General features: G+C 27.0%; 2 protein-coding genes across 5 annotated transcripts; one reads left to right on the top strand and one right to left on the bottom strand.

The window, feature by feature from the left end:
• Positions 1–71: 71 nt before the first annotated feature.
• On the bottom strand, positions 72–1944 carry LOC118073318 (MRG/MORF4L binding protein). The gene is made up of 5 exons (XM_035093742.1): positions 1824–1944; positions 1164–1448; positions 952–1073; positions 500–872; positions 72–372 (listed from the first exon to the last, which is right to left on the bottom strand). Exons 2-5 carry the CDS (start codon positions 1264–1266, stop codon positions 224–226), a joined length of 747 nt encoding a protein of 248 aa, XP_034949633.1. The 5' UTR covers positions 1267–1448; positions 1824–1944; the 3' UTR covers positions 72–223.
• A 3156-nt stretch (positions 1945–5100) lies between these two features.
• fus (fusilli) lies at positions 5101–21932 on the top strand. 4 transcript variants are annotated; one of them, XM_035093551.1, is made up of 12 exons: positions 5103–5908; positions 8724–8912; positions 9566–9794; positions 12447–12536; positions 13259–13313; positions 13404–13514; positions 14452–14722; positions 14997–15212; positions 15409–15636; positions 15743–15941; positions 20809–21009; positions 21237–21932. In XM_035093551.1, the coding sequence occupies exons 1-12, from the start codon at positions 5762–5764 to the stop codon at positions 21353–21355; spliced, it is 2055 nt and encodes a 684-aa protein (XP_034949442.1). In that variant the 5' UTR covers positions 5103–5761; the 3' UTR covers positions 21356–21932. The 4 variants fall into 4 exon arrangements, with proteins under 4 accessions (XP_034949441.1, XP_034949440.1, XP_034949439.1 ...); XM_035093550.1 differs by lacking the exons at positions 20809–21009; positions 21237–21932 and having other exon boundaries at positions 5101–5359; positions 5570–5908; positions 15743–16722; XM_035093549.1 differs by lacking the exons at positions 20809–21009; positions 21237–21932 and having other exon boundaries at positions 5101–5496; positions 5570–5908; positions 15743–16722.
• Positions 21933–23171: the final 1239 nt, after the last annotated feature.

The following is a 23171-nucleotide window of genomic DNA, read 5'->3' as shown; positions in this document are numbered from 1 at the left end:
CTTTATTTATTTGTTTATTTTGCCTTATCTATCAAAATGATTTATTTACATCGAAATCAAGTGTAACTACTTTAAATTAGTATAAAATGTAATTGCAGAAAACGTGGATTATACGTAAAAATGATTGAAATCTCTTATAAGAAATAAGGTATTAGTGATAACTTATATAAAAGTTTAATATTAATATTAGCTCTGAATATTTTTATAACTATATCTTTCTTTACTATATTCTTCTTCTTTTAAGTGGCGGTGTATCTCGAGGACTTGAAGTCTTACTTGTATTATCAATACTTTGCCTGGTTGGTCGTTTTGGAACTCGTTTCAATGATTCTCTGTTCGGCTCAGAATCTTTCCTTTCTTTTTTTGGTACCGCTAAACAAATCAAGTTTTATTATCAAAACACGAAAATATTTCTCATATCAACACTCATAATTAAATAAAATTAAAGAAATTATTAGTAATTAATTAAAAAAGTAGAAATATGTATAAATGGAATTACCTAAAACCGAATCTTCCAATTCTTCTTTTCCCTTATTTCGTCCTTTTACAGACTTATTATCTTTTTTAACCTCTTTAACTTCTCGTTGTTTTTCTTTCTTGGATTCTGATTCTTTGAAAACTTTTTTGTTGTCTTCTTTTTTTTTATTATCAATTTCTTTTGAAATTTTTTGATCTTTTGTTATAACTTCTTTCTTTGGAGTTTCTTTAATTTCTTTTTCTTTCTTCATATCTTTAATAGGTTTATCTTTCTGATCTTTTACTTTATTTTCTCCTTCGTCCTTCTGTTTTGATTTGATAAGATCAATGTATTCAGATTCAGGCAGAGAAAAATCTGTTTCATTGCTAGGAAATGGCAAATCCTCAGTATCATCCTACAAATGATGGAATATTTATTATTAATATTGCTTGTAAAACAAATAATTCAACTAATAGAAAAGTATTCATTCTCACCAAAGCGATTAAATCATACATCGATTCCAAATGATCCCAAATAGCTTTTAAAGAGACATCTTTATTAATTGCTGCACGAAATTTCTCCCAAATACAAATCATGTGAAAGTATTTGTTGATTCCTTTGAGATCAAAGAGTAAATTATTAGATGAAAATATGAGCATATTTAATATTGAAAGAAAGTCATTGCTTTTTTCATTTCATTTCTTACCAACGGGTTTGTGTCCATTCATTGCAAAAAAAAGTTGAATTTCATTTTCAACATTCCATTCGAATTCTTCTCCTGAATTGCTAGTTTTTTCCTTTACTGCCATTATTGCTCGATGAAATTGACAATAAATAAAATGCTAAATTGTTTGTGTTCAATGAAATTGTTTTCAACATCAATAAGTATATTATGGTTAACGGTTGAGCTCACTATACATTTTTCTTTTGTTTCTATAAGTATAGTTCATGTGAAATTAGCGCCATCTTAGTTTAATTTTGTTTTCTGGAACTAAATAGTGGCATTGATGTGATTTACCAACTGAATCCATTGATGAGAAAATAATAAGCGTATAAATTATTTAGTAGATACTTTTTATTATCATTATTTATTAATAAAGTTAAATGAAATCTAATAAATTTATTATTTTCATAATATCTATAATAAAGAAATATACAATCATTTTATGGTTTTATATGTACTCACAGGATGATATAAATTAGTAAAAAAAGACATCAAATATTTCTAATCAACAAACCTAAAACTATGTGATATTCATCAATATTCAACGATTGTACATATAATTGATGAATAATTATGCAAATAGATAATAAATAATAATGGGGTATTCTTATATATACGTATTTTATATTAAAATATATGTACCTCACGATGGAAAACGCAATACACAAGAAATACCAGAAAATGGCATCAAATCTATTGATGAATAGTATGAAGAAACATGACAAAGTTAAAATAATGAAATAAATTTGCAATGATGGAGTTGTTATAAAAAAGAACTTGGAAGGTAAATAAAAGCTAAGTGCAGTTTCAAAAGAGAAGAACTAGAATGAACGAGTTAAAGAGGGGAAATGGAAGGAATTGGAGAGGGAAGTGACTGCTGCATGGAGTCAACGTTCCAAACGGGTCAGCGACCACAATCTTTTTACGTGCTTCCCATCTTTGTGTTTGTACTTGATTTCCAGAGTTCTGTTCCTTACTACATATACTGAATTTCTATAAAAAATGATTACAAAAAAATCATTTCATAAAGTATAATTGGGCATCAAAAAATATATTCTTGATAGAAAATGGAGGATAGGATGAAAATGAATTAAAAACATCATCAGGGATGAATTTGATATTAATCATGTTTCTTTTTATAAAAAAAAAAAAACTATAATTATGATAAATTGAAATCTTAAATCCTAACCAAAATCTTATAAAAAATAACAAAAAGAAACAGTCTCTACAATAGATGAAGAAATTTCTCTTTTTTGTATTTTAAAAAAGATTAATTATTGAAATAAAAGTTTTGAAAAAAACTCGATTTTAGGTGGAAATTTTAAGCGTAAAAATATCTCAAAATTAAAAAGTATGATTAAGGATAATGACGCTACGCCTATGTTACACCTTACGCAACTCACCTTAAAGCTATGGATGATTTTAAAACTGGATATACAAGTCCTGTGATAGCCTAGAAAGTATGTAAGCCGGATTTGTGTTCATCAGCTTTATACCTACAAGTGAATCCATTAAAACGAGAAATTTTACGGGAAATCCGGCTGAAAGCTGTTAAGGTGCAATTTCGGAAAACTACTGAAGATAAGATCTCTACGGGTTAATTTATAAATTCATGCATTAATGGATTACTCCGTACAATGTATACATAATCAATTTTGCATATAACCTTTCTCTATGGAAAAAAATATTTAGACATAGGCAAAAACCGTTATTTTCTTCTTTTCATTTTTCCATCAACAGTTGAATATATACTATAAAAAGAAATAGAAATAATTTATGTACTGACGATTCTTGCTATGACTGCGTACAGTGATTTACGGTACAATGTCCGCGGTTATCCCCACTTAGCGATTCATAAATTCAACTTCGTATTACACAAAAAAAGTAGAGATTTCATATTGAGTTAGAGTAAGAATTTTTATCTCTTAATTCTCAAGCCTTTTTCAATAAGATATATTTATTTTTCAATTACAGGTACAAATTATATTATTGGAGCAATAAGAAAGGAGTAAACAGATTTTTATAAATAAAAAATTGAATAAATACTGTACAACAAAAATGTCCATGATGTTAAATAATAATAATTCATCAGGATATGGTTGAATATTTAAAAAATGGGTGAATGATTTCGATAATAACATAATGGTGTCTCCCTTTTGAGAAGTGACATGTATAGCAAGTGGTTGAAACACTTGTAGAGGCAAATCACAGTCTAAAATGGACTTGTCGTTGCACTTGTTTCTGACTGCTGTTATGTTTCTTTGCTGTTACGAGTCGTCGATTACAACCAATCGGAACTTAGAGAGCAACAGGTGACCATCCAATAGCTTAGCGAGCCCAAGTCCATACTGGAACACCTTCTACTCATCTACTTAACGACAGCTTCATTGTATCCAAAGGACTCTATGTAACAGACACGAAGATACTCCACACGATTACAAGTTCATGAGGTAAAAAAATGATATAAACTCCAAGTTCAAGTTGATCTTTTCGAATTACGTTAATTATTACTTTAATAGGTTTTTTCTATTTTTAATAATTACAAAAATAATTCATCTCTTGCATTATGGAATCACAAATGTGGATGTTTCAAGTTCCATTCTGTAATGATAATTCAGTTGTTAGCAAAGTAATTATTTTTTATAATTCAAGAGACGGGAATTAAAGCTTACAGAAGGATGAGGAAATCTTTTTCGAAAAATTATATCCTTTTTTTTTATATAACTTTGGAAAGTACAGGTAAATAATTTTGAAATAATTCTAAATAAAAGAATGTTTAAAAAATAATAAATATGGACTTGTTCACGTAGAATTATACGTTATACTTGTACGCACAAGCATATACTTGTATAAGATAATGTAACGGTATTTACTGAAACATCATTTGCTTCTTTACCTTTTTTATCAATTTGATCAAGGAAAATTTCAAATATTTTCTTTTATATAAATACAGAAGTATATTTATTTATTTAAATATAAAAACAATAAAATATTAAATCTTATACACAAAAATACTCTGTATTAATTTATTAAGAATGAAAATTTCATAAAAGCAGTTTTTGGAGTAGAATAAATTTTACTGAAGAAATATGTTTTTTCCCGTTGTGGCATCATTTTAAAACAGGTAAAAAAAAATATGACTACATTTCGAAATAGTTGAGATTCAACTGTTGAATGTAAGAAAATAGGATGATTCGTTCAGACATTTTTTGAAATAATATTTCTATTCAAGCAAAATGACAAGTAATTTTTATAGTCGGGTAATATTACTTTGAATTAATGGATGTCTTCGGGTACCTACATTACTATTTACAAAGTCTAGAGTCTAGACTGTGAATTCTATATGATGAGATTTAAGAAGGGACCTATCTTTAAGGCAACTATCATGGTGGGAGAAAAGAGCGTGGAGAGAACCGGACAATCATGTACGAGTGGAGGGTCTGTACACCTGGCTTGCATGATTACACAGACATATAAACTCTGGTTCGCCTTTCCCTTTGGTTCTCTTACCTGCGCCTACATTTTACTGGCTTGTTGTCGACAACATTAGTTATAGACTTGAAATTTGAGTTTTACCTTTTAAAATTTTTTCCATTTCTAAATGAAAAATATTTTTTCTTCTTCATATAATGAATTGAATACTTCCTGTGCTTACAAACTAACTATCTATCTAACTATCATTTGATAGAAATTTGTCGTCCTAAGAAGCTGAATAAAAATATGAAAGTAAAGACATTTAATAGAATGTTTATTTTAAAATGAAATCATTGAGTATCAAAGATAATTTAACTACCAAATTAGAAAAAAAGTTAGATTGTTTTCGGACCATGTCATGATCACAAATGAACGCCAGCGACGTCAAACGGCGACCGTTCGAGAAAGAGTGAGAAAGAGAGAGGGAAAAGCAGACGAATCGCAAAGGACGCGCAGTCGCCAGGTGAGCCAACGGCAGTGCGCGCGATCACCTGAGACGTGCGAGTGAACAGTCGTATCCTTTTCCATTTTCCGTAGTATTTCTTATTATTTTTATAATAATTATTATTTATTTGAACAATATTCTTACCACTGTTTATTCACAAGTATATTTTAAACGTGAATACATCATTTACTGTAGATAAATCGTGTTAAATATAACAAATCTTTGATATTATTTGATCGGAGTAGTACATTGTTGTACGGTAAGTGGAAATTTGGTGCAGTGTATGTGGTAAAAATATTTTTGTCGTCTTCATAACCTTAAAAATAACGAAAATAGTGACAAAATAATAAAATAAACATCAATAATACATATCATTCATCAAGATTGTCCAATCTGGTACTTAATTTTAGTTATGGTGTGTTGTATTAGAATTGAAATCTAATTAATATTTCAAAAATATTTGAAACAGGTTAAAGTTGGCTTAGTATATATATTTACGAAAAAAAATTCGATCAAAGGAAACTTAGTAAATGAGGTGTTCTTGTGATAAATGTTGGTTATATTCAGTGAATCTACTGTGTTAGATTATTATTGAAAAATTGACAAGTGGTAAAGGAGCTCAAGAACGGCGCTTAAAGCGCCTGAAGGAGCTCTAGAGAAAATGCAAATGATGACAGGAGAAAAGGGACCGACTCACCTTGTCGCACTCTACGTGGCGACCGCAGGACTCCAGGGCAATGCTCTTGGTTCTGATGAAGAAGAAATTATACTTCTTATTTATGTTCTTATTGATACGCTCCAAAATAAGGTAAATACTTGTTATTCATTTTTTTTTCTTATATTTATCTTTATTTTTTTAACTTACAATATTTGTTTTCTTCTGTTTTCTAAATTTATCAGAAAATGATAAATTAAAAGCCGCAATTAGCTTTCGGCTCACCATGTAAATAAGAAGGTGAATAAAAATGGTTGACTGGTGCGGAAAGGAGTTAAAACCTGAAAATTTTTTTAAATAAATTCATTTTATTGGAAAATAATCATAAAGTATAACAAGTATCAATGAAATAATTCTAAAATACATGATATAATATTCCTCAACATATTAATTCATTAAATTATTATCGTAGGAAATCGGAGCAAAGTTGATAAAAATTTATATTTTTTTATATAAAAAAAATTGTCTCGTAAAAGCTAATTAGCCATTAATGGTTTCTATTCTGACTAAACATATTTATATTTCTATCGCTTTTTTTAAAGAACAGAAAATGATAGAAAATAGAAACAAGATTATTTTGCAAATAAATTATTGCCGAATTGAAGAAACTTTGATAACCAAGCAAAGTCAAGTTTAGCTAATGATTTGTTTAATGTTCAGCGTCTATGTGTACACATATATCTAATCCGTTATTATACTCATATGTTGTAATCTTAAAATTTTTAATTTGACCTCATTCAATAGACATAATCATAATTATTTTATGAAATGTTAAAGGAATAGATATACAGTTTATATAACTTATTTTTAGAAACGAATTATGCTTTGTCACTCATTCGCACAAGTCCAAGTTTTTTTGCATGTAAAGTATATTTTCTTGATTTATGCGTACTATAAGTATATGTTATATATATTATCAATTTTGAATCTTAAAAGAAGCATATTGTTAAAGTAAAAAAAAAATCTTTTTATTCATTTAAATAAGTGAGATATGTGATTATGTTCTAATTTACTGTGAATATATTCAAGAAGAGGAAAACCTATAATTTGGAGTTACCAACCAGTTCATTGATTGATAATTAGCTTATGATCAAATAATGTTTTTCTTATCTACGAGTAAATCTATACATAGTATATTAGATAAAGCAGTTATAAAACTGAATGGGAAGTCAGACAGTTTTTCACGTCAAACATTATTATGATGAAGTTAAAAAAAATATTAGGACATGAATGTAATCAAAATAATGACTAGACTTTTAAATTTAATAAATAGAGGAAAAAGGATTTGTATTGTTAAAAAAAATAATGGTCATGATTGTGCATTTGGAACATGTGTGGTAGCTGCCATTGTTTCACAAATTATCTAGTAGCGGAGGCGGAGCGTTGCGCCCTCAGAAGGTCGTGAACACTCTTCATCGAGTTAAATTCTTGCCCGCCATTGTGACGTTTGTTACTCCGTTACTTTGCTCTTGATGATTTTAGTTGTTATACCATACAGCTGATTGTAAAGAAAGATTAATAAAATTTAGAATAAGATTATAAAATAGTATCATCATACATAATTGGCTTATTGAAAGAATTTCTGATTAACAGACGACACTAGATTATCTTCCCTTTATAATTTTGATAATATCTTATCAGTATTTGAAAACAAGACAACAAATAAGTGTAATAAAAACCGACGTGAGACGGTCTCTCTGAGGATTTCATCGGTTTATAGAAAAATTAATTGATAAATTTCACCATGCATTAACATAAAATACTTCTTTTTCTCTTAATTATTGCTATTGATTTTATTAATGATGATGAATCAATTAAGTGTATAACGGTGAACTTTAGAGAATAGGAAAGCATAAATGTTTAGAACTTTTTTTTTTTTTTTTTGAATTTAGCCATTTTGCCCAAGGAGAACTAGTAAGAACTTTATTTATTTTTTTTTTTATCTTTTCGTAAAAAAAACTACATGTGTAATTAAATTTATATTTTTATACCCAAGCGTACTCATACATAAACATATGAGACCATTGTTTTAATATTTCAACACATTTTAGAACATGCAAAGTACATTATTCATAAATTGTCGATGTGCTAATTCAACAAAATTAATTAATAAGTATTTTTATATAACCATTGTTTATTTAGATTTTTTCACAATGTACAAATAATATTGCCTCTAATATAAATATAGATCTATATGTATATTCAAAATTTATTAATCTTATCGAAATTGAGATAATTTTATTTGATAGATAAATTATAAACCCATGCGAATTGATATTTTTTATATTCACGTATTTATGAGTATTTTCACCAAATGATATTTATCATGGTAGATTTCTTATATTTAGATGATAAATTGGTCATTTATAAATATAAATAATAATTGAATAAGACTTTTTTTATATTCTTTTTTTTTCGACATTTCTTATGATAAAATTATATAAATTATACAGACACTGGTTAAAATCACCACATATACTATATAGACTTTTTTCTTCACCTGATAAAAGTACATTAAAGAAATAAGGTGGACTTTGATAAGTTTCATCATTATATGAATTGTAGTAATCATTGTATCTTATAACTTTGTCTAGAATGAAGGAAATGCAGTAGGTTTCTTATTTCAATTTATTTACGTAAACATCAGATAGGTAGTTATAATCAATTGACCGAATTAATTGTGAAAGTATACATCCCAGAATTCAATCATGTATACTATAACGATTTTTTATGTTAGATAAGTTTATTATTTCTATATTCAAAATAATCTTCAGTAGTTCAATGTGAATATATTAAATAAAATTATTTTATAATTATACTAGTGAATAGGTAATGAATTATCAAAGAAATCAGCGATTGTAATTGGAAAATTTCCATAGTCTAATGATTTAAACTTTTTTTTTTTCAGGTGACAGGCCACCAACAGTATATTGTTCAGCCATCAACGCTAGATAATAAACAACAAGAAGATGAGAACTCAGGATCGACAACGACAACTAATAATATTATTGGTGAAACGGCACTTTTGCATGCACCGGGTCTTACAGCAGAGACGCTTCGAGAACATGGCATTCCTTTGGAGCAAGCGATTCGAAAGGTTTTATCCTTTATTTATATCTACCTATAAATTAAATTCAAATTTTATTTTTAACTTTAGAAAGAAAAAAAATATTCATTAAAATTCATGCTGTATAATATTACCAAAAAAAAATAATAACAATAGTTGAGATGATAATTCTAATGATAAATGGTTGAAAAATTGTCAAGTCATCAACTTTTTATTTGTACATTATTGATTATTGAAGTGTGTGTGATGCGGGTACTTAGATTAGATGTGTATACCACAAATATATTGGTATAGTAATATAACATTTAATTAGCTCTTGATTATTAAATGAAAAATTATGTACAAGCATAATTAAACTCTAGCAATATTTATGCATATTTATGTAGAGGAAATTTTATGTTATTATTTTTTGCTTCAAGTTTGTAGGTATTTGGATCAATTTGAAATAATTATACTTTTTGCTATGTTGAACTGTAAAAAGTAACTTATTCCGCATTATTTATACTTATAGATGTAACATGAAGTATATACTTTATAATGATTATAAATGCAACACTTATGTAGTATAGGTCAGTTTGTTGAAAACTTTAGTAGCATTAAAATTAATAATAAGGCAATAGAATATTTCATCTATCACTACAGTAATTATTTCTCAACTAAAAATAATTTTTTTTTGTTTACAGTTCGATAGTTGGTGGTCTTCTCAACCACAAATACCTCCTGACACACCACCACGTTTCATAGTTGATGGTCAAGCTCCTTTAAGACAATGTCTTCATCCTGAAAGCTATAACAAAGATCTGGAACTACCGCAGTACTATAACTATTTTTATGATCTTCGAAAGGAGTTTACTAATTGTTACTCTTCACAAGGAGAACTTGCCACACTTAGCATCCAAGAGATGATTCAATGTATCCTTTTTCTGTTCATAAAATTAACTTTATACTAACATAATTATGTAGATAGTATATTTTACAACATTGTAAGTATGTTGATTTATTATAATTTATAGTTAGATTCTTGATTTATTTGTCAAATAGAATTTATGCTTGCTATGAAAAGGAATATGAAGTTTTTCAGTTAGGACTTAATGTATGCTTAGTTTTATTTAGGTATTCTTGAATTACGAATAAGTAAGGGTCAACAGTGTCAGTATTTCTCAATATTGCTATTGCAAAAATTTACAAATATTTTATTTCTTTATTTTGCGATCAAATAATTATCATGAAATAATAATGCTTTTTGGGGCGATGTGAATATCATTAAAAAGAACACCATTGATATTATTATTCATATTCTGAAAATTATTCCAAGTGTGTCGCAATGATTTTCTACTCCAGGAATTATTATACACATCTTTCATGGAATATATAGATAGTTCAGCTAGAAATTAATAATGAATTATTGAATATTAATTATTAAATAATAGCTACATCATTAAATGAATTTTCAAACATATTTTTAGGTCGGAAATTAGTTTTTATTTCGAAATATTAAATGGTAAAATTACAGTGGAATATTTATTGTTTATTAATTTTTGTATAGATCAGTTTTTCTTTATTTTCCATCAATTTTTCATTATATTGATCTCTGACAACTGTCAACTAAAGTAAAAAAAAAGTTAAAACTTCAAACATTACGCAATAACGTTGTTGATAAGTAACCTATGACCCTGTGACTCTATTCGTCTGTTTGCTCGTTATTTTATTTCATTTCATGAATAATAAAACAGTAATACGTAGTCGATTAAGATAGTCACGTTTTCTCCTACCTTCTTAGTTTCTTGATTTCTTTTAACTTACCTTGAAATAAATCAATCATCAGTTATTATTCTTAATATAAAAGAAAAATAATATTAAAAAAAACAACATCTAAAAGATAGAATAAACACTAATAATACAAAATGACATAAAGATAAATTAATTAAAAAAGTAATTTTAATTAAATACAAGGCTTGAAAATAATTAAGTTTTTTAAGTATCCCGGGCTTGAAATTATAGTCGACTCTTTTATTCTGCGCAGGCGTGGGTTATATGTTTCCGTTCACACACATACATTTACATGCTCCCACACATTAATAAATATTGTGAGACGCATATGTGTATTCGTTGACAAACATGCGACACATGAATACGCCGAACGTGAGTATTCAGCAATGGTCGGTAAAATCTCGGGTATCAAGCTTAACAAACTCCATCAGCACAGTAGTCATAAACCGTCTTGTAACCTTGCATAGTCAACGTCCATCACGTTTTTAATTTTGTTAATATTATCTTTTAATACTATCTTTCAAGACCCTTTAAAACTATTTCATTCCAAAAAAAAGTACAAATCTAATTCAATATAAATAGTGCTATATGTGAATAAAAACTTTTTTAAAGAAAATACGATAGTTTTTAGTGCCACTGACAACATTTAAAAATAAAGGTATATAAAAATGACTGATATATTAATTGATTTTCCATTCGTATTAATATTTGATTCATAAGATTGTTCAAAATCTGTTTAGAATGTATATGTGTGAATCAACAGGTGCTCTTTTCCTTTGATGACTAAAAAATATAGATAGAACACATGTTTATAATTGCTTGTTTCCATTAGAATTTGTATTTCAAAATTCATTTATTTATCAAAACATGGAACAGACTGATAAAAACATAAAAAAGTTATAAATAAACATGTGTGTGTGTGTGTGTGTTTTTTTTTGGTATCTATTTTATGTTTACTGCCTTTTTCGTCATGGACATATAAATATGTTAGGAAATAAAAAAAAAACAAAAATTAGAAACAAAGTCTTAGAAAAGTTTTATTGAAAAATTTTATTCAATACTGTTTTGTGATAATCTGAGTACTTTATGTTCAATCGATAGCTGTATATGTGGATAAAAGCACATATATCTGATGTGAGTCTACACACTCAATTTTATATACCGCGTATTATTAAAATCAAAAGCACTTGTAGCAGGTGATATGAATTTAATTATATTGTATATCACTTTTAATCTAGGCTTATAAATTACTTTCATATTAAAATTTTTTTTATAATTAAAACATATTTCCAATGATAAATTTTAAAATAAATCAATATTTTTTTAACATCCAGTCAATTGTTAGTTGGAAATAAAATAATTGCAAAATTATTGCTGAAAATAATTATAAATATCAACAATTATATTATTTTTAAAATAAGTCGTTTAATTAGTTGATACAAATTCGATAAATTTTTGAAAAAAATTGATTCAGTTAGAGTTTATTTAAATAAGCAATGGAATCAATGAAACAGCTAAGTTATCAGCGATATCTGTTATAAAAAAAGGCGTCTGGTTAGTGCAGAGCTTATCACAGTACACTTGGATTTAAGGTCACGAGTACTATTCCTGCTATGATTATTATCATTATTTTTATTACTGCCATAACAATACTATTAAAGTAATATTCAGTTTCAATAGATTTTCTTTTGTTTAGAGTCAACAGCCTAATCATTTGTTTTTTTTTAATTATCATGTTATTATTTTGTTTTATTTATATTTTCGCATTATTATTCCTTAACTCACTATAAATAGATTTTGGTATGTCATCAGACACTGATAATGATTTTCACGTCAAAGAAGTTCAAGATATGATTAATGTTATTCAAAGAATGATCAAAGATGGTAAGATAATTTGTCTAATGGAAAATAGGTATTTCTTTAAATGAAAGCTCTTTAAAATAATTATTGTGATATATTTTCATTTATGGTAATTTAAAATTGTTCAAATTTAAACTATAATTATGTTATTTTTAACGTACGATAATCACTCTCAAAGTAATTTATAGATCTTATGTCGTCTGGTATAACTGCATGCAAAAAATAACTATTGATAAACTGGTTAATATATCATGGCAGTTCACTTCACATGCAAAATTACTATTAATATTATGTGCCATATTCATTTTAAAATTTTTCATTCTTTTAATGTAATAAGTATTTATTATTTCTTCATTTGATTAAAGTTTCTTTGAATTTACTATGTGTGAAGATTATATTAAGTAAAAATAATTATAGCTTTAATCATCAGAAATTCACATGAATATGGTATACTACGAAATTAAATTCAATTTATAAAAAGAAAATTTGTCTTGGTAGTATATTTAAGCATTAATATAGTTGAGTCAACAAATTGGTACTTAAACATTCTGCTTAGCTTTCATTTAATAAGTTGGTATGTGAAGAATTACTCATATAGAGGTAAAAAATAGATAACAAAAACTTTTTATGAAAAATGAGAGACAGGAAGAGTTTATAGTTACAATAAGAAAGTAGAACATAAGCATATGTAATATATCAACGATCACTGAATTACGTTATTAAGATTTTTTTCTTTTTTGTTTCAGGACATATATTTCAAAGCCCAGAAGTTATAAATCTTGTTTTGGAACCAGGAATATGGTAATTAAATTTTAAACATAGATTTTTAAATATTTTTAATAAGCTGACAACATATTTATTTGTGAAATCTTTTTATGTTGTGTGTTTCAGTTCTAAAGATGAAGAGGTAGATAATAATTGCGTAGTTAGAGCACGTGGATTACCCTGGCAGTCATCTGATCAGGATATTGCTAAATTTTTCCGAGGACTAAATGTTGCCAAGTCAGTATAACAAAATTCTATTATTATATTCCTTTTGAATTCTATTTCTAATAAATAATAATATTTCATGTAACAATATCTTATGTTAGCTGCAATATTTTTAGGATTTTCATGAAAGGTAATAAAGTATTTGCAGCTTCTTGCTCAATTTTATAACTATTCATTTTTTTTTTTTAATTAACTGGACACATTATAAATACTGTTTGAACACATTATCTTCATTTTCACACCATACCTCATTTAAAAGAGAAATGATTAATGAATAAGTGTATAATTACTATATTTACACAAAAAATTAACATTCAATAGAATAAAATGAAAGGTTAATAATTGCAGTATTAATTAAAAAATAATGAAAGTTAATATTTTGTCATTAAGACAAGTATTTACAAGTTTTAAAATATGGCAATGAACATCGCAGTTCAGAACACACAAAATTTCCCATCGATAGTTATATCGACTTTTTGATTACACTTATCTATATAAGGTCAAAGATCATCAGTCTCATTTATTTTTATACGTTCATAATTATTTCCAATTGGTTTATTTATAAATCTCCATTTTTAAATAGTTTCTAATAATCTCTATAGCTCTGATTTTGTTGATATTTAATTCAAATATTATGTATTATTAAATTAACAAAGATGACCCATTTACTATTAAATTATAAATTCACTCGTTATCGGTAATGTATATATACGATCGAATATTATATAAACTCGAATACTTAGCTAATCATTTGCAATATGTCAAACATAATAAATATGCTTAAAAATTTTAAATAATTAAAGAATTAAAGACTAGTTATGTGCATGATTTTTTTTTATTGGATTTGTTTTAACTTTTAATTAGGATAAAGTAGATCTAATAAATATTTTGTATGTTGTATTTACCAAACAATGAATAAGTATTAGCATTTTTTTGTATTCACCAACAGGGGTGGAGTTGCTTTGTGTTTGAGCCCTCAAGGCAGACGAAACGGGGAAGCATTAGTTCGTTTTGTGAATAAAGAACATAGAGACATGGCGTTAAAAAGGCACAAACACCATATCGGTAAACGGTATATAGAAGTGTACAAATCATCTGGTGAAGAATTCGTAAGGGTTGCAGGTGGTGCAAGTGGAGAAGCTCATGCATTCCTTTCACGTGGTGCTCAAGTAATCGTGAGGATGCGAGGCTTACCATATGATTGTGTTGCAAAACAAGTTGTGAGTGTTAATTATTCTGATGTCCATCTATCATTAAATAATTATTTATTAATTTAACGTTCACAAATTCATCGATTTATTAATTAACATGTGCTTGTTCCTTGTAATAAGTAGAATATATTTAAATATACATCTTACAGTAGTTTTTACTTTCTTGTAAATAGTTAATTTAAATCATTATAATAATTTTTTCTAGAACTAATATATATTATTAATAATTTTCTAAAGTGAAATTTAATGTTACATTTGAATGATATATAATTTTGATTTGTAGATTGATTTCTTTGCTAGCGGGCAAAATCCATGTCAGGTGCTAGATGGTGAAGAAGGAGTTTTGTTTGTAAAAAAACCAGATGGACGGGCAACAGGAGATGCTTTTGTTTTATTTTCTAAAGAAGAAGATGCTGAAAAAGCTCTTAGTAAACATCGTGATTGTATTGGTGTTAGGTATATAGAATTATTCCGCAGTACAACAGCAGAAGTACAACAGGTATGTACACTTAAAATATTAAAATAGTAATTGTTATCATTATATGTTGATAACAATACTGTACATTCGATTTTCTATTCCATCGAAAGGAAATTGACTGCTCTGAGTTTTTTTTTTTTTTTAAATCAATTGATCATCAGCTTGTATAATTTTATTTACATAGGCTTACTCAGACATTTTTGATTGATTATACTAGGTACTCAATAGAGCAATTGATTCGAAACCACCGGTAGATCTACCTCCAATGCTTCCACTACCACCTCCGTTGCTTCCGCAGTATATAATCACGTCAGGAACTAGAAAAGACTGCGTTCGATTACGGGGACTTCCGTACGAGGCACTTGTTGAACATATTTTAGAATTTATGGGAGAACACGCTAAACATATTGTTTATCGTGGCGTTCACATGGTCTACAATTCACAGGTAATGTAATTAATACATTAGCAATGAAAATATAAAATTAATACAATTCTTAGAAATTTTAAAATAATTTATGTGATGAATTTACTGATGAAAATTTAAAATGTAGGGTCAACCATCAGGAGAAGCCTTTATCCAGATGGACAGCGAAAATTCAGCATTCGCATGTGCATCACAACGTCATCATCGTTACATGATATTTGGAAAGAAGCAGCGATACATAGAAGTGTTTCAATGTAGCGGTGACGACATGAATCTAGTATTGACAGGTGCGGCACCACCAGTCGCCAAATCGCTGCTATCATCCGGTACGTTGAGCTCACATACACACCCGGCCTTAGCTCCTCCTGCTGCCGCGCCAGCATCTGTGCCAGTACAAACCACTACTCAACCCCCATTGTGGGATATCCATGCATTCGTTCAGGCACAAGCTCAAGCTCAAGCTCAGGCACAGGCTCAGGTGCAGGCTCAGGCAATGAGAAATCAAGATTTTTGGTTGATGGCTCTTGCCTCAAATCCACCATCATCATCAAATACAACCGGATCACCAAATGCCACTGTAACGAGTAAAGCTTTAGCCCTACCTTCCTCAGCCCAGCATCAGTTATCCTCATATTCTATTTCTCCTCATGCAGCCAGTGCCGCTGCCGCTGCTGCAGCTCATGCAGCAGCACTTCATTCACAGCCAGCTCAAGCTCCGTTTTTATTTTTTAACGTTCCATCGAGAATTCCAATTATCAGACATTCCGCTCCTGGACTCTTGCCACCACTCGTACAAACTCCACCGCTCAATCCCGCAGCCTTAATAGGCATTAAACGGTCATGGGAAAATGCATTTCCTGCTGATATTACTAGCAGTGTATCGAAACGCCCAGCTTGGCAAGCACCCGCTGCTTTTCATGCGGCAACACCAGCTGGTGCATCTGGACTTGCCTATCCCGCTCAATTTTATCCTCAAATTTAAGTTTAATTCTTCATTTTATTTTGCATTTATTAATTCTAGATCAAATATTATTGTTACTTACTATCCATCAAATTAATAATAAATTCTTTATTGAATTTATTATACTATTCACCTATTTTATGAAAAAATCATTTTCATACAGAAAATATTTGTTAATTCTTGACTATTTTTTGGGGTTTTGAATAAATTTATTCATTGTTTCATTCCTTAAAAAAAGACACCGAATAGTTTCTTTCAATGTGATGATGTTTTATGACATTCTTAAAAATACTTGAACGAATTTTCGAATCTATGTTCTAGTATTTTGTTATTTTTTTGGGTAAAGCTTAAAATTTTATCTAATAATTAATTTGAAGAAAAGGTACTTATATTTTTGGAAACAATTTAAACAAATAAGTTTGTACTTATTGGTATAGTTTTTTCACATTTTTCTATTCTTTGAAATATTCGATATTATCCTATTCAATCAATTTTGTGTTTCAATTATTGCCAGAATTAATATAAAAATAAATCATGAACTATTTTTCGACTCGTTATATTCATACAGAAAGATGAATATCTATCTAATAAGACTCAATAAGAGTTTTTATATTTATTAATAAATAATTTTCATATAATTTTTTGTTTATCAAGTCGTTAATGTTGACTGAATTGACACATAAACCGTCCCATGTAATTTTTATTCGGCTCTTGCCAAATATTATTTCAATGGAATTATTATGATTGTTATTAAATCGTCAAACATTCACATCTGTACAATCGTACAGTCATGAAGCCCAATTGTTATAAACTGATATGTGAAATCGATGATCGGAATAATCACTGAATGTCCACTATTTATTATTTTACTTAACTTACAAAAATGATCTTTATTTATTCTCGCGTTAACTTGATGCTATTTTATTACTTAAAGAATTAATTAATATTGGATTAGTTAATTAATTAGTTCACTAATGCTCATTAGGTATTTTGATTAATAATAATTTTTATCAATAGTCAAATGTCTTCCAATATCAAAATGATTATAGAAAAGTGGTTTTTTGGTGACTATAATAGAAAAATGGTGAAATTTATCTAGGTATATCCGGATATTAAAAATTATGACAGTGGAACGTGCGAGAATATTTTTTTACTTGATCATGCACCAACTAATAATAAAATAACAATATAATATTGAAAATATGCATAAAAATTAAATAATAACTATTGAAAGGATTGAAAAAATATGAAAATTTACAGTTTTAAATAGTTGCTATTTTTAGATAGATTTTTTAAGATAAATAATCATTGATTAGTGATAGTAATTATTGCTATAAAAGTTTCAATTGTAAATTATGGTTATTAAGGCAACTTATCTCTGTAAACTTTTCAAATTTTTTTATAATGCCACTATACTGTTGGTTTTTGCCAGAAAATTACAAATATATTTCCAGGAATCCCAAAATAATCTTGGCTGTGCTATACTATCACCGCCTATTTTCAATCTCATTTAAATATGGCAGTACATGTGTTTTAATTGGGTAAAATGGTTAATGTGTTGTCTAAAAAAATCAACTATTCTTATACTGATTAAAATTGTAATTTAAAAATTATCTTTAGAGCAAGATAGTTTTATATCATATTTAGAATTTATTAATATACATAGATGAAAAACGAAAATAATAATTATTTTTCATTCTACAAAATTAATTGTTGAAAATATTTTTTTTATGCTTTTCTATGGCTTACATTCTTTATTCTAGTGAAAGCTAATAATTACAACGTATAAGTTACAGCGGAAAAAACAAAATGAAATTTGTTATATGAATAATTTCTCTTTATTAGTTTTTTTTTTTCTATATAGTTTTCATTATAATGATTTACACGGGATACAGGCTGCTATTATCTTAGCATCAAAAATATTATTCTACTACTTGAATAAATATGATGAAAAATTTTTTACAACTGTATACTTTCTGTAAATTGATAATTATTATATTAATATTTAATAATCATGTTTAATAAAAATAATCGTGTCTAGTGGAAATCTTTTGAGCTTGTTGGGTTTGGTGGACTTTCATCCTTATTATTACCTCATAGATATACTTAATCATTCAAATTAATGAGTAAATGCACACTTAGAAGATATAGATTCCATTTTACATTATGTTCCAAGTCATTTCTCTGTAGCTTTGTGGTTTGAAGAAAATAATGCATTCATTCATAATTGGATGATTTATCTATTTTTTTTCTCATACTTTCCGGAAACAATAACTCTTTCGTTATATTTAATATTAAAAATAATCTCATTTTTCTTCGAAAAGCTTTTAATCATATGCACATTTATTTTACACATGCATTCCGGAAAATTTAGAAAAATAATAGATATATATGAAAGTATGTCTACTCCTATCACATTTCTTAAAACCAATACTTTACTTGGGATTACAGGTGCCTTATTTATTAAGTTCCGAAGATTGTGATATAACATTATGGTATTTTGTTTTAAGTTTCTCATATGTTTTCATTCATTCATTTTCATGGATGATTTATTTTTATTTTTCCTTGATGATTGTATTTTTTTTTTTTTAAATATAAAATCGTTCATCATTCATGGATTTTTTTCATTGATGTAAAAGTTTTCATTTTTTCTTAACATTTCTTTATCAATTTTTTTTTTAATTTAGTTCTAATCTAGTTAAATAATCTGTTAATAACAATTTTTTACGTTTCTATCTTTTTCTATTTATATAGCATTTGCTGTGCAAATTAATTTTTCATACATTTCAGCTGAAAAGAGTCGCACGATAGTGGGGCAATAAGCATAAAAAATGGGGCTGATTGATAAAATAATTTCATGAAAGAGAAAAAAAAAATCTATATTCTCTATCATTTTATGGAGGATTGTTTAAATATACATTGCACATTCTAAATGGTGTTTCATTTTTTGTGAAAGTTACAGTAAAAATACAAAGCTTGATGTGGTTGTAGAAAAAGGTGATGGAACACTGAAGATTTCAATAAAAAATAAAAAAGTTTAAAAATCAAATCAAGTCCAACTAAAGCAACTGTTAAAGATTGGAGTGGAAAGTATAATTGGGTTGTATGTGATCGATTGCAAAATTTTTCGCCTCTTTTTTTATTTTATGGTGATTTGGCAGAGGGGCAAGACGGGCAAGTGGTACAGCCTGTCTACATACGTAATTATCACAAATGTGGTGAAGTGTCAATCGCGGTTTGGTAGCGGGGATCTACGTACGATACTAACTTCTGTGCTTCCAGGTAGGCCAAGTCCAATCATAATTTCATACAGAGTTGCAAATAATGCATTACTTAACTTTCATTTATTAATTTCAATTAATTGTTTATTTTTCATTATATAATGGCCAAAAATAACTATGATTTTTTCAAATTTACCTACAGTCATTTATTACTAACTACTTATAATCCAAAACATTCAGTAGTATTTTATGAAGTCATAAATTCATTATTACTCAAATAATATTTTATGTGATTAATAACGGTTTTCTATTTTATTATCAATCACTTTATCTCAATAAAATAATCATAATTAAAAAATACTGATGCTAAGTAGTTGAAAGCAATGCATTATTGATAACATTTTTTTCTTGGCAACTCTGATAATATGAAAATATACTTAAATAAAAAATTAATTACCTTGATTGTCCTAAAAACAGTGTATATAAAAAAACATAATCAGTCAAATTTATTTTTAACTGATTATGGAAAATTTCTGTATGAAATTCAGCCATGGTGGCTTAGCAAGTAGTTATTTTTCATATTGTAAATAGAAAATCATTGGGATCAATGGTTATTGGTGTTTTCATGTATGCAATGTTAACTTACATTTTTTTATCTATCACATTATTTCATTTTTGCATTTTCATTAGCAATTTTAAAAACTAATAAGAATGGGTATTTAAAATGATCTCTTTATCTTAATTAAATAAATATCTGTATGTTATTGAATTTCTGAATATAATGATATTATGATTTTAGATTGTTATCATCAATTTTATTGAAACGAGTCAAAAAGTAAACGTCGATTATCCATTTAATGCATTTTAAAGAAAGATAAAAGAATGAATTTATTTTATAGCCAGTATGGAATAATAAATTGTAAAAACTAATCTACTTGCTTAAAAAATGTACATTGTTTGAATCATTCTTACTAGCATTTAATAATTTTTTTACATTTTTTTTACTAATAGATGAATTAATGCTGCCACCGCCACCACCGCCAGGTTTTCCACCCAGTGCGTTATTTCCACCTCAAGCAGCAATATTGCCTCAAGGAGTGCCAGTATTAGCTCCTCCACCTTTTCCAACTGTCGTCTGCTTTCCTTATGCGTCTCTCTCACCTCCGATAGATCCTTGGCATCATCGTCTTCATGCACCTGCTAGTTGTCTTGGTAAATTATCCAATTATTTTATCTAATGAACTTCATTTCCGACATAAATGAATTCAATTCTCAGAAGCTTCTTTAATATTTCTTTGAGAGGAAGTTGATCTTATTTTAGGGTGAATTTATGTTTGTTTTAAAAGTTAAAAAATGCTCGGAAATGAATACATAAATTATCAGTTACTATTTATTCATAATTATAAAATCAGTAATAATTATTTTGTATTTAATTGTAGCTGATGTTGGACTACATGCTACCACAACTTTTGGCATAATCGAGAGACCCATAGACTCACCAAATTGTGACGTTGATCAACGTCAACAATTACTTCCATTACAAGCTGCTAATAATTAAAAAATCTATGTTCAACAAATGCAACTTCTATATCATTTGGGAATGATTATATGAAATAGAAATTTTTCACAAATATTAGCTACAAAAAGTTCCAAAGAAGTCTCGAAATCATTTTTTTTAATTTTTAAACATTCTATATTTCCGATTTGAAAATCTCTCTAAAGAGCTGGTTTATTTCTTATAACTTATTTTTTCAAGTTAAATATTGAACCACATAGAAATTCTTCCAATATGAAAGTGAAACGTATGCAAAATAGAGAAACTTTCAGTTGAACTTTTTGTCAACTGTAAAACAATAAAAAACGATTGCTAATAATTGATATTCTTTATAGATTCCAACGTGTTTTTTTCAGCACGTTATTTCTAGTCTAAAAATAAAGCCAAACAGATTTACAAAACTTATTTCTATTTGTTTTCATCCTTACATATTACATCAAAAGTTAAATGACTCGATTTCACTATTTAATTTAAATATATTACAAATATCAATCGCTGATAATTTTTAATTATTCGAATGAATAAAGATCTGGTCTAATATAATTATGTTTTATTATTTGTTAACCGTAAAAAGAAAAGTAAATAAAATATAAACTTCAAATTTATATTTGAACATAAAAATATGCTAATCTAATTGAAATAATTAATGATCTATTTCAAAGAATTTATATATTTTATACATAGATAAAATATATTTGTGCAAATGTGCTTAGGAATGACTTCTAATTATTATTCTTATTTCTGTACTCATAAGTGGCTTCACTATTTTTCAGTAACATTTAATTTTCTATGGTATTTACCATTAATTGAAATTAGACTATAACTAAGAAAACAACAAATATTACAAAAGTCTTCCACACATTATTTTATTTGTTTATGAAAAGATTTAATTGTAAAACAATTTGATTTTCATAGAAAATTCATTTAATTGATGTTAAACATTAATTTAATATACACGTCGAATATTTATAGAATTATGGCGCTTGCCAAAGGAAAAGATGTGTTAATATTGAATATTTTAATTTAGAATATTAATATATACATAAATAATTTTTATAAACATTTTCAGTAAATCAATTATAAAAGTTAAAAAAAGAAACTCGTACTTTTAAAATTTTTTAAATATTCTTCTGTTAAGAATACAATAGAATTTCTTTGTCTAATTAATTTACTGAAACTTGATTAAAAATTAAAATATTAGCAATTTTTATTTTAATTATAAATGTTAATTAATTTCACGATTTAAATCGTTCAACATACATATCTCAATAATTATTGCAATAAACAGAAAAAATATTACACTTTAATTTACGATCGATTATTATGTATATTATATATAAAACAACAGGTGCAATAAAAGATATTTTTATGTACCGAGTGCAATATTTATGAGAAAAATATTTATCTCTAGTAGTTCATGATTATATCATTTAAAAATTATTTATTCTTTGATATTAGCGAATTGAGAGAATATCATTAATATAATTATTATGAATAAAAACGAAATTTCATTTAATGATTTACTTATTAATTATTTGTACTAATTATGTATTATCATATTATTATAATTGTTATTAAGAGTAAGAGTAGTATAAATAGCTCTATTTATTATTGATACAATTCATTATTATATTCAATAAATCGAAAGTATATCTGATTAAATATTCAAATCAAAGTAATATATTTATATTTGTAACATATCGTAAAGAGAATGTTATGCTACTTAAAAGTATAAAAAAATTGATTTATATAATTGTATGTAAAATAGATAGAAAAATAAATATTATATGAAAAATAATTTATCATGTTAGTATTAAAT

This window comes from Chelonus insularis, unplaced genomic scaffold (assembly GCF_013357705.1).
Source record: "Chelonus insularis isolate UGA/USDA-ARS -01 unplaced genomic scaffold, ASM1335770v1 scaffold_277_pilon, whole genome shotgun sequence".
Classification (NCBI taxonomy): Eukaryota; Metazoa; Arthropoda; class Insecta; order Hymenoptera; family Braconidae; genus Chelonus; species Chelonus insularis.
Note: the sequence above shows the minus strand (reverse complement) of the source record. Positions and strands in the feature narration are given on the sequence as shown.

Bases quoted from the DNA above. Each gene is read 5' to 3' on its own strand.
- LOC118073318 (XM_035093742.1), bottom strand. From the start codon at position 1,266: ATGGCAGTAAAGGAAAAAACTAGCAATTCAGGAGAAGAATTCGAATGG. The intron at 1,074-1,163 runs GTAAGAAATGAA...TTGATCTCAAAG, and splicing joins GAATGGACACAAACCCGTTG to GAATCAACAAATACTTTCAC. The intron at 373-499 runs GTAATTCCATTT...TGATTTGTTTAG, and splicing joins ATTGGAAGATTCGGTTTTAG to CGGTACCAAAAAAAGAAAGG.
- fus (XM_035093550.1), top strand. From the start codon at position 5,762: ATGCAAATGATGACAGGAGAAAAGGGACCGACTCACCTTGTCGCACTC. The intron at 9,795-12,446 runs GTATCCTTTTTC...CACTATAAATAG, and splicing joins CATCCAAGAGATGATTCAAT to ATTTTGGTATGTCATCAGAC. The intron at 14,723-14,996 runs GTGAGTGTTAAT...TTTGATTTGTAG, and splicing joins ATTGTGTTGCAAAACAAGTT to ATTGATTTCTTTGCTAGCGG.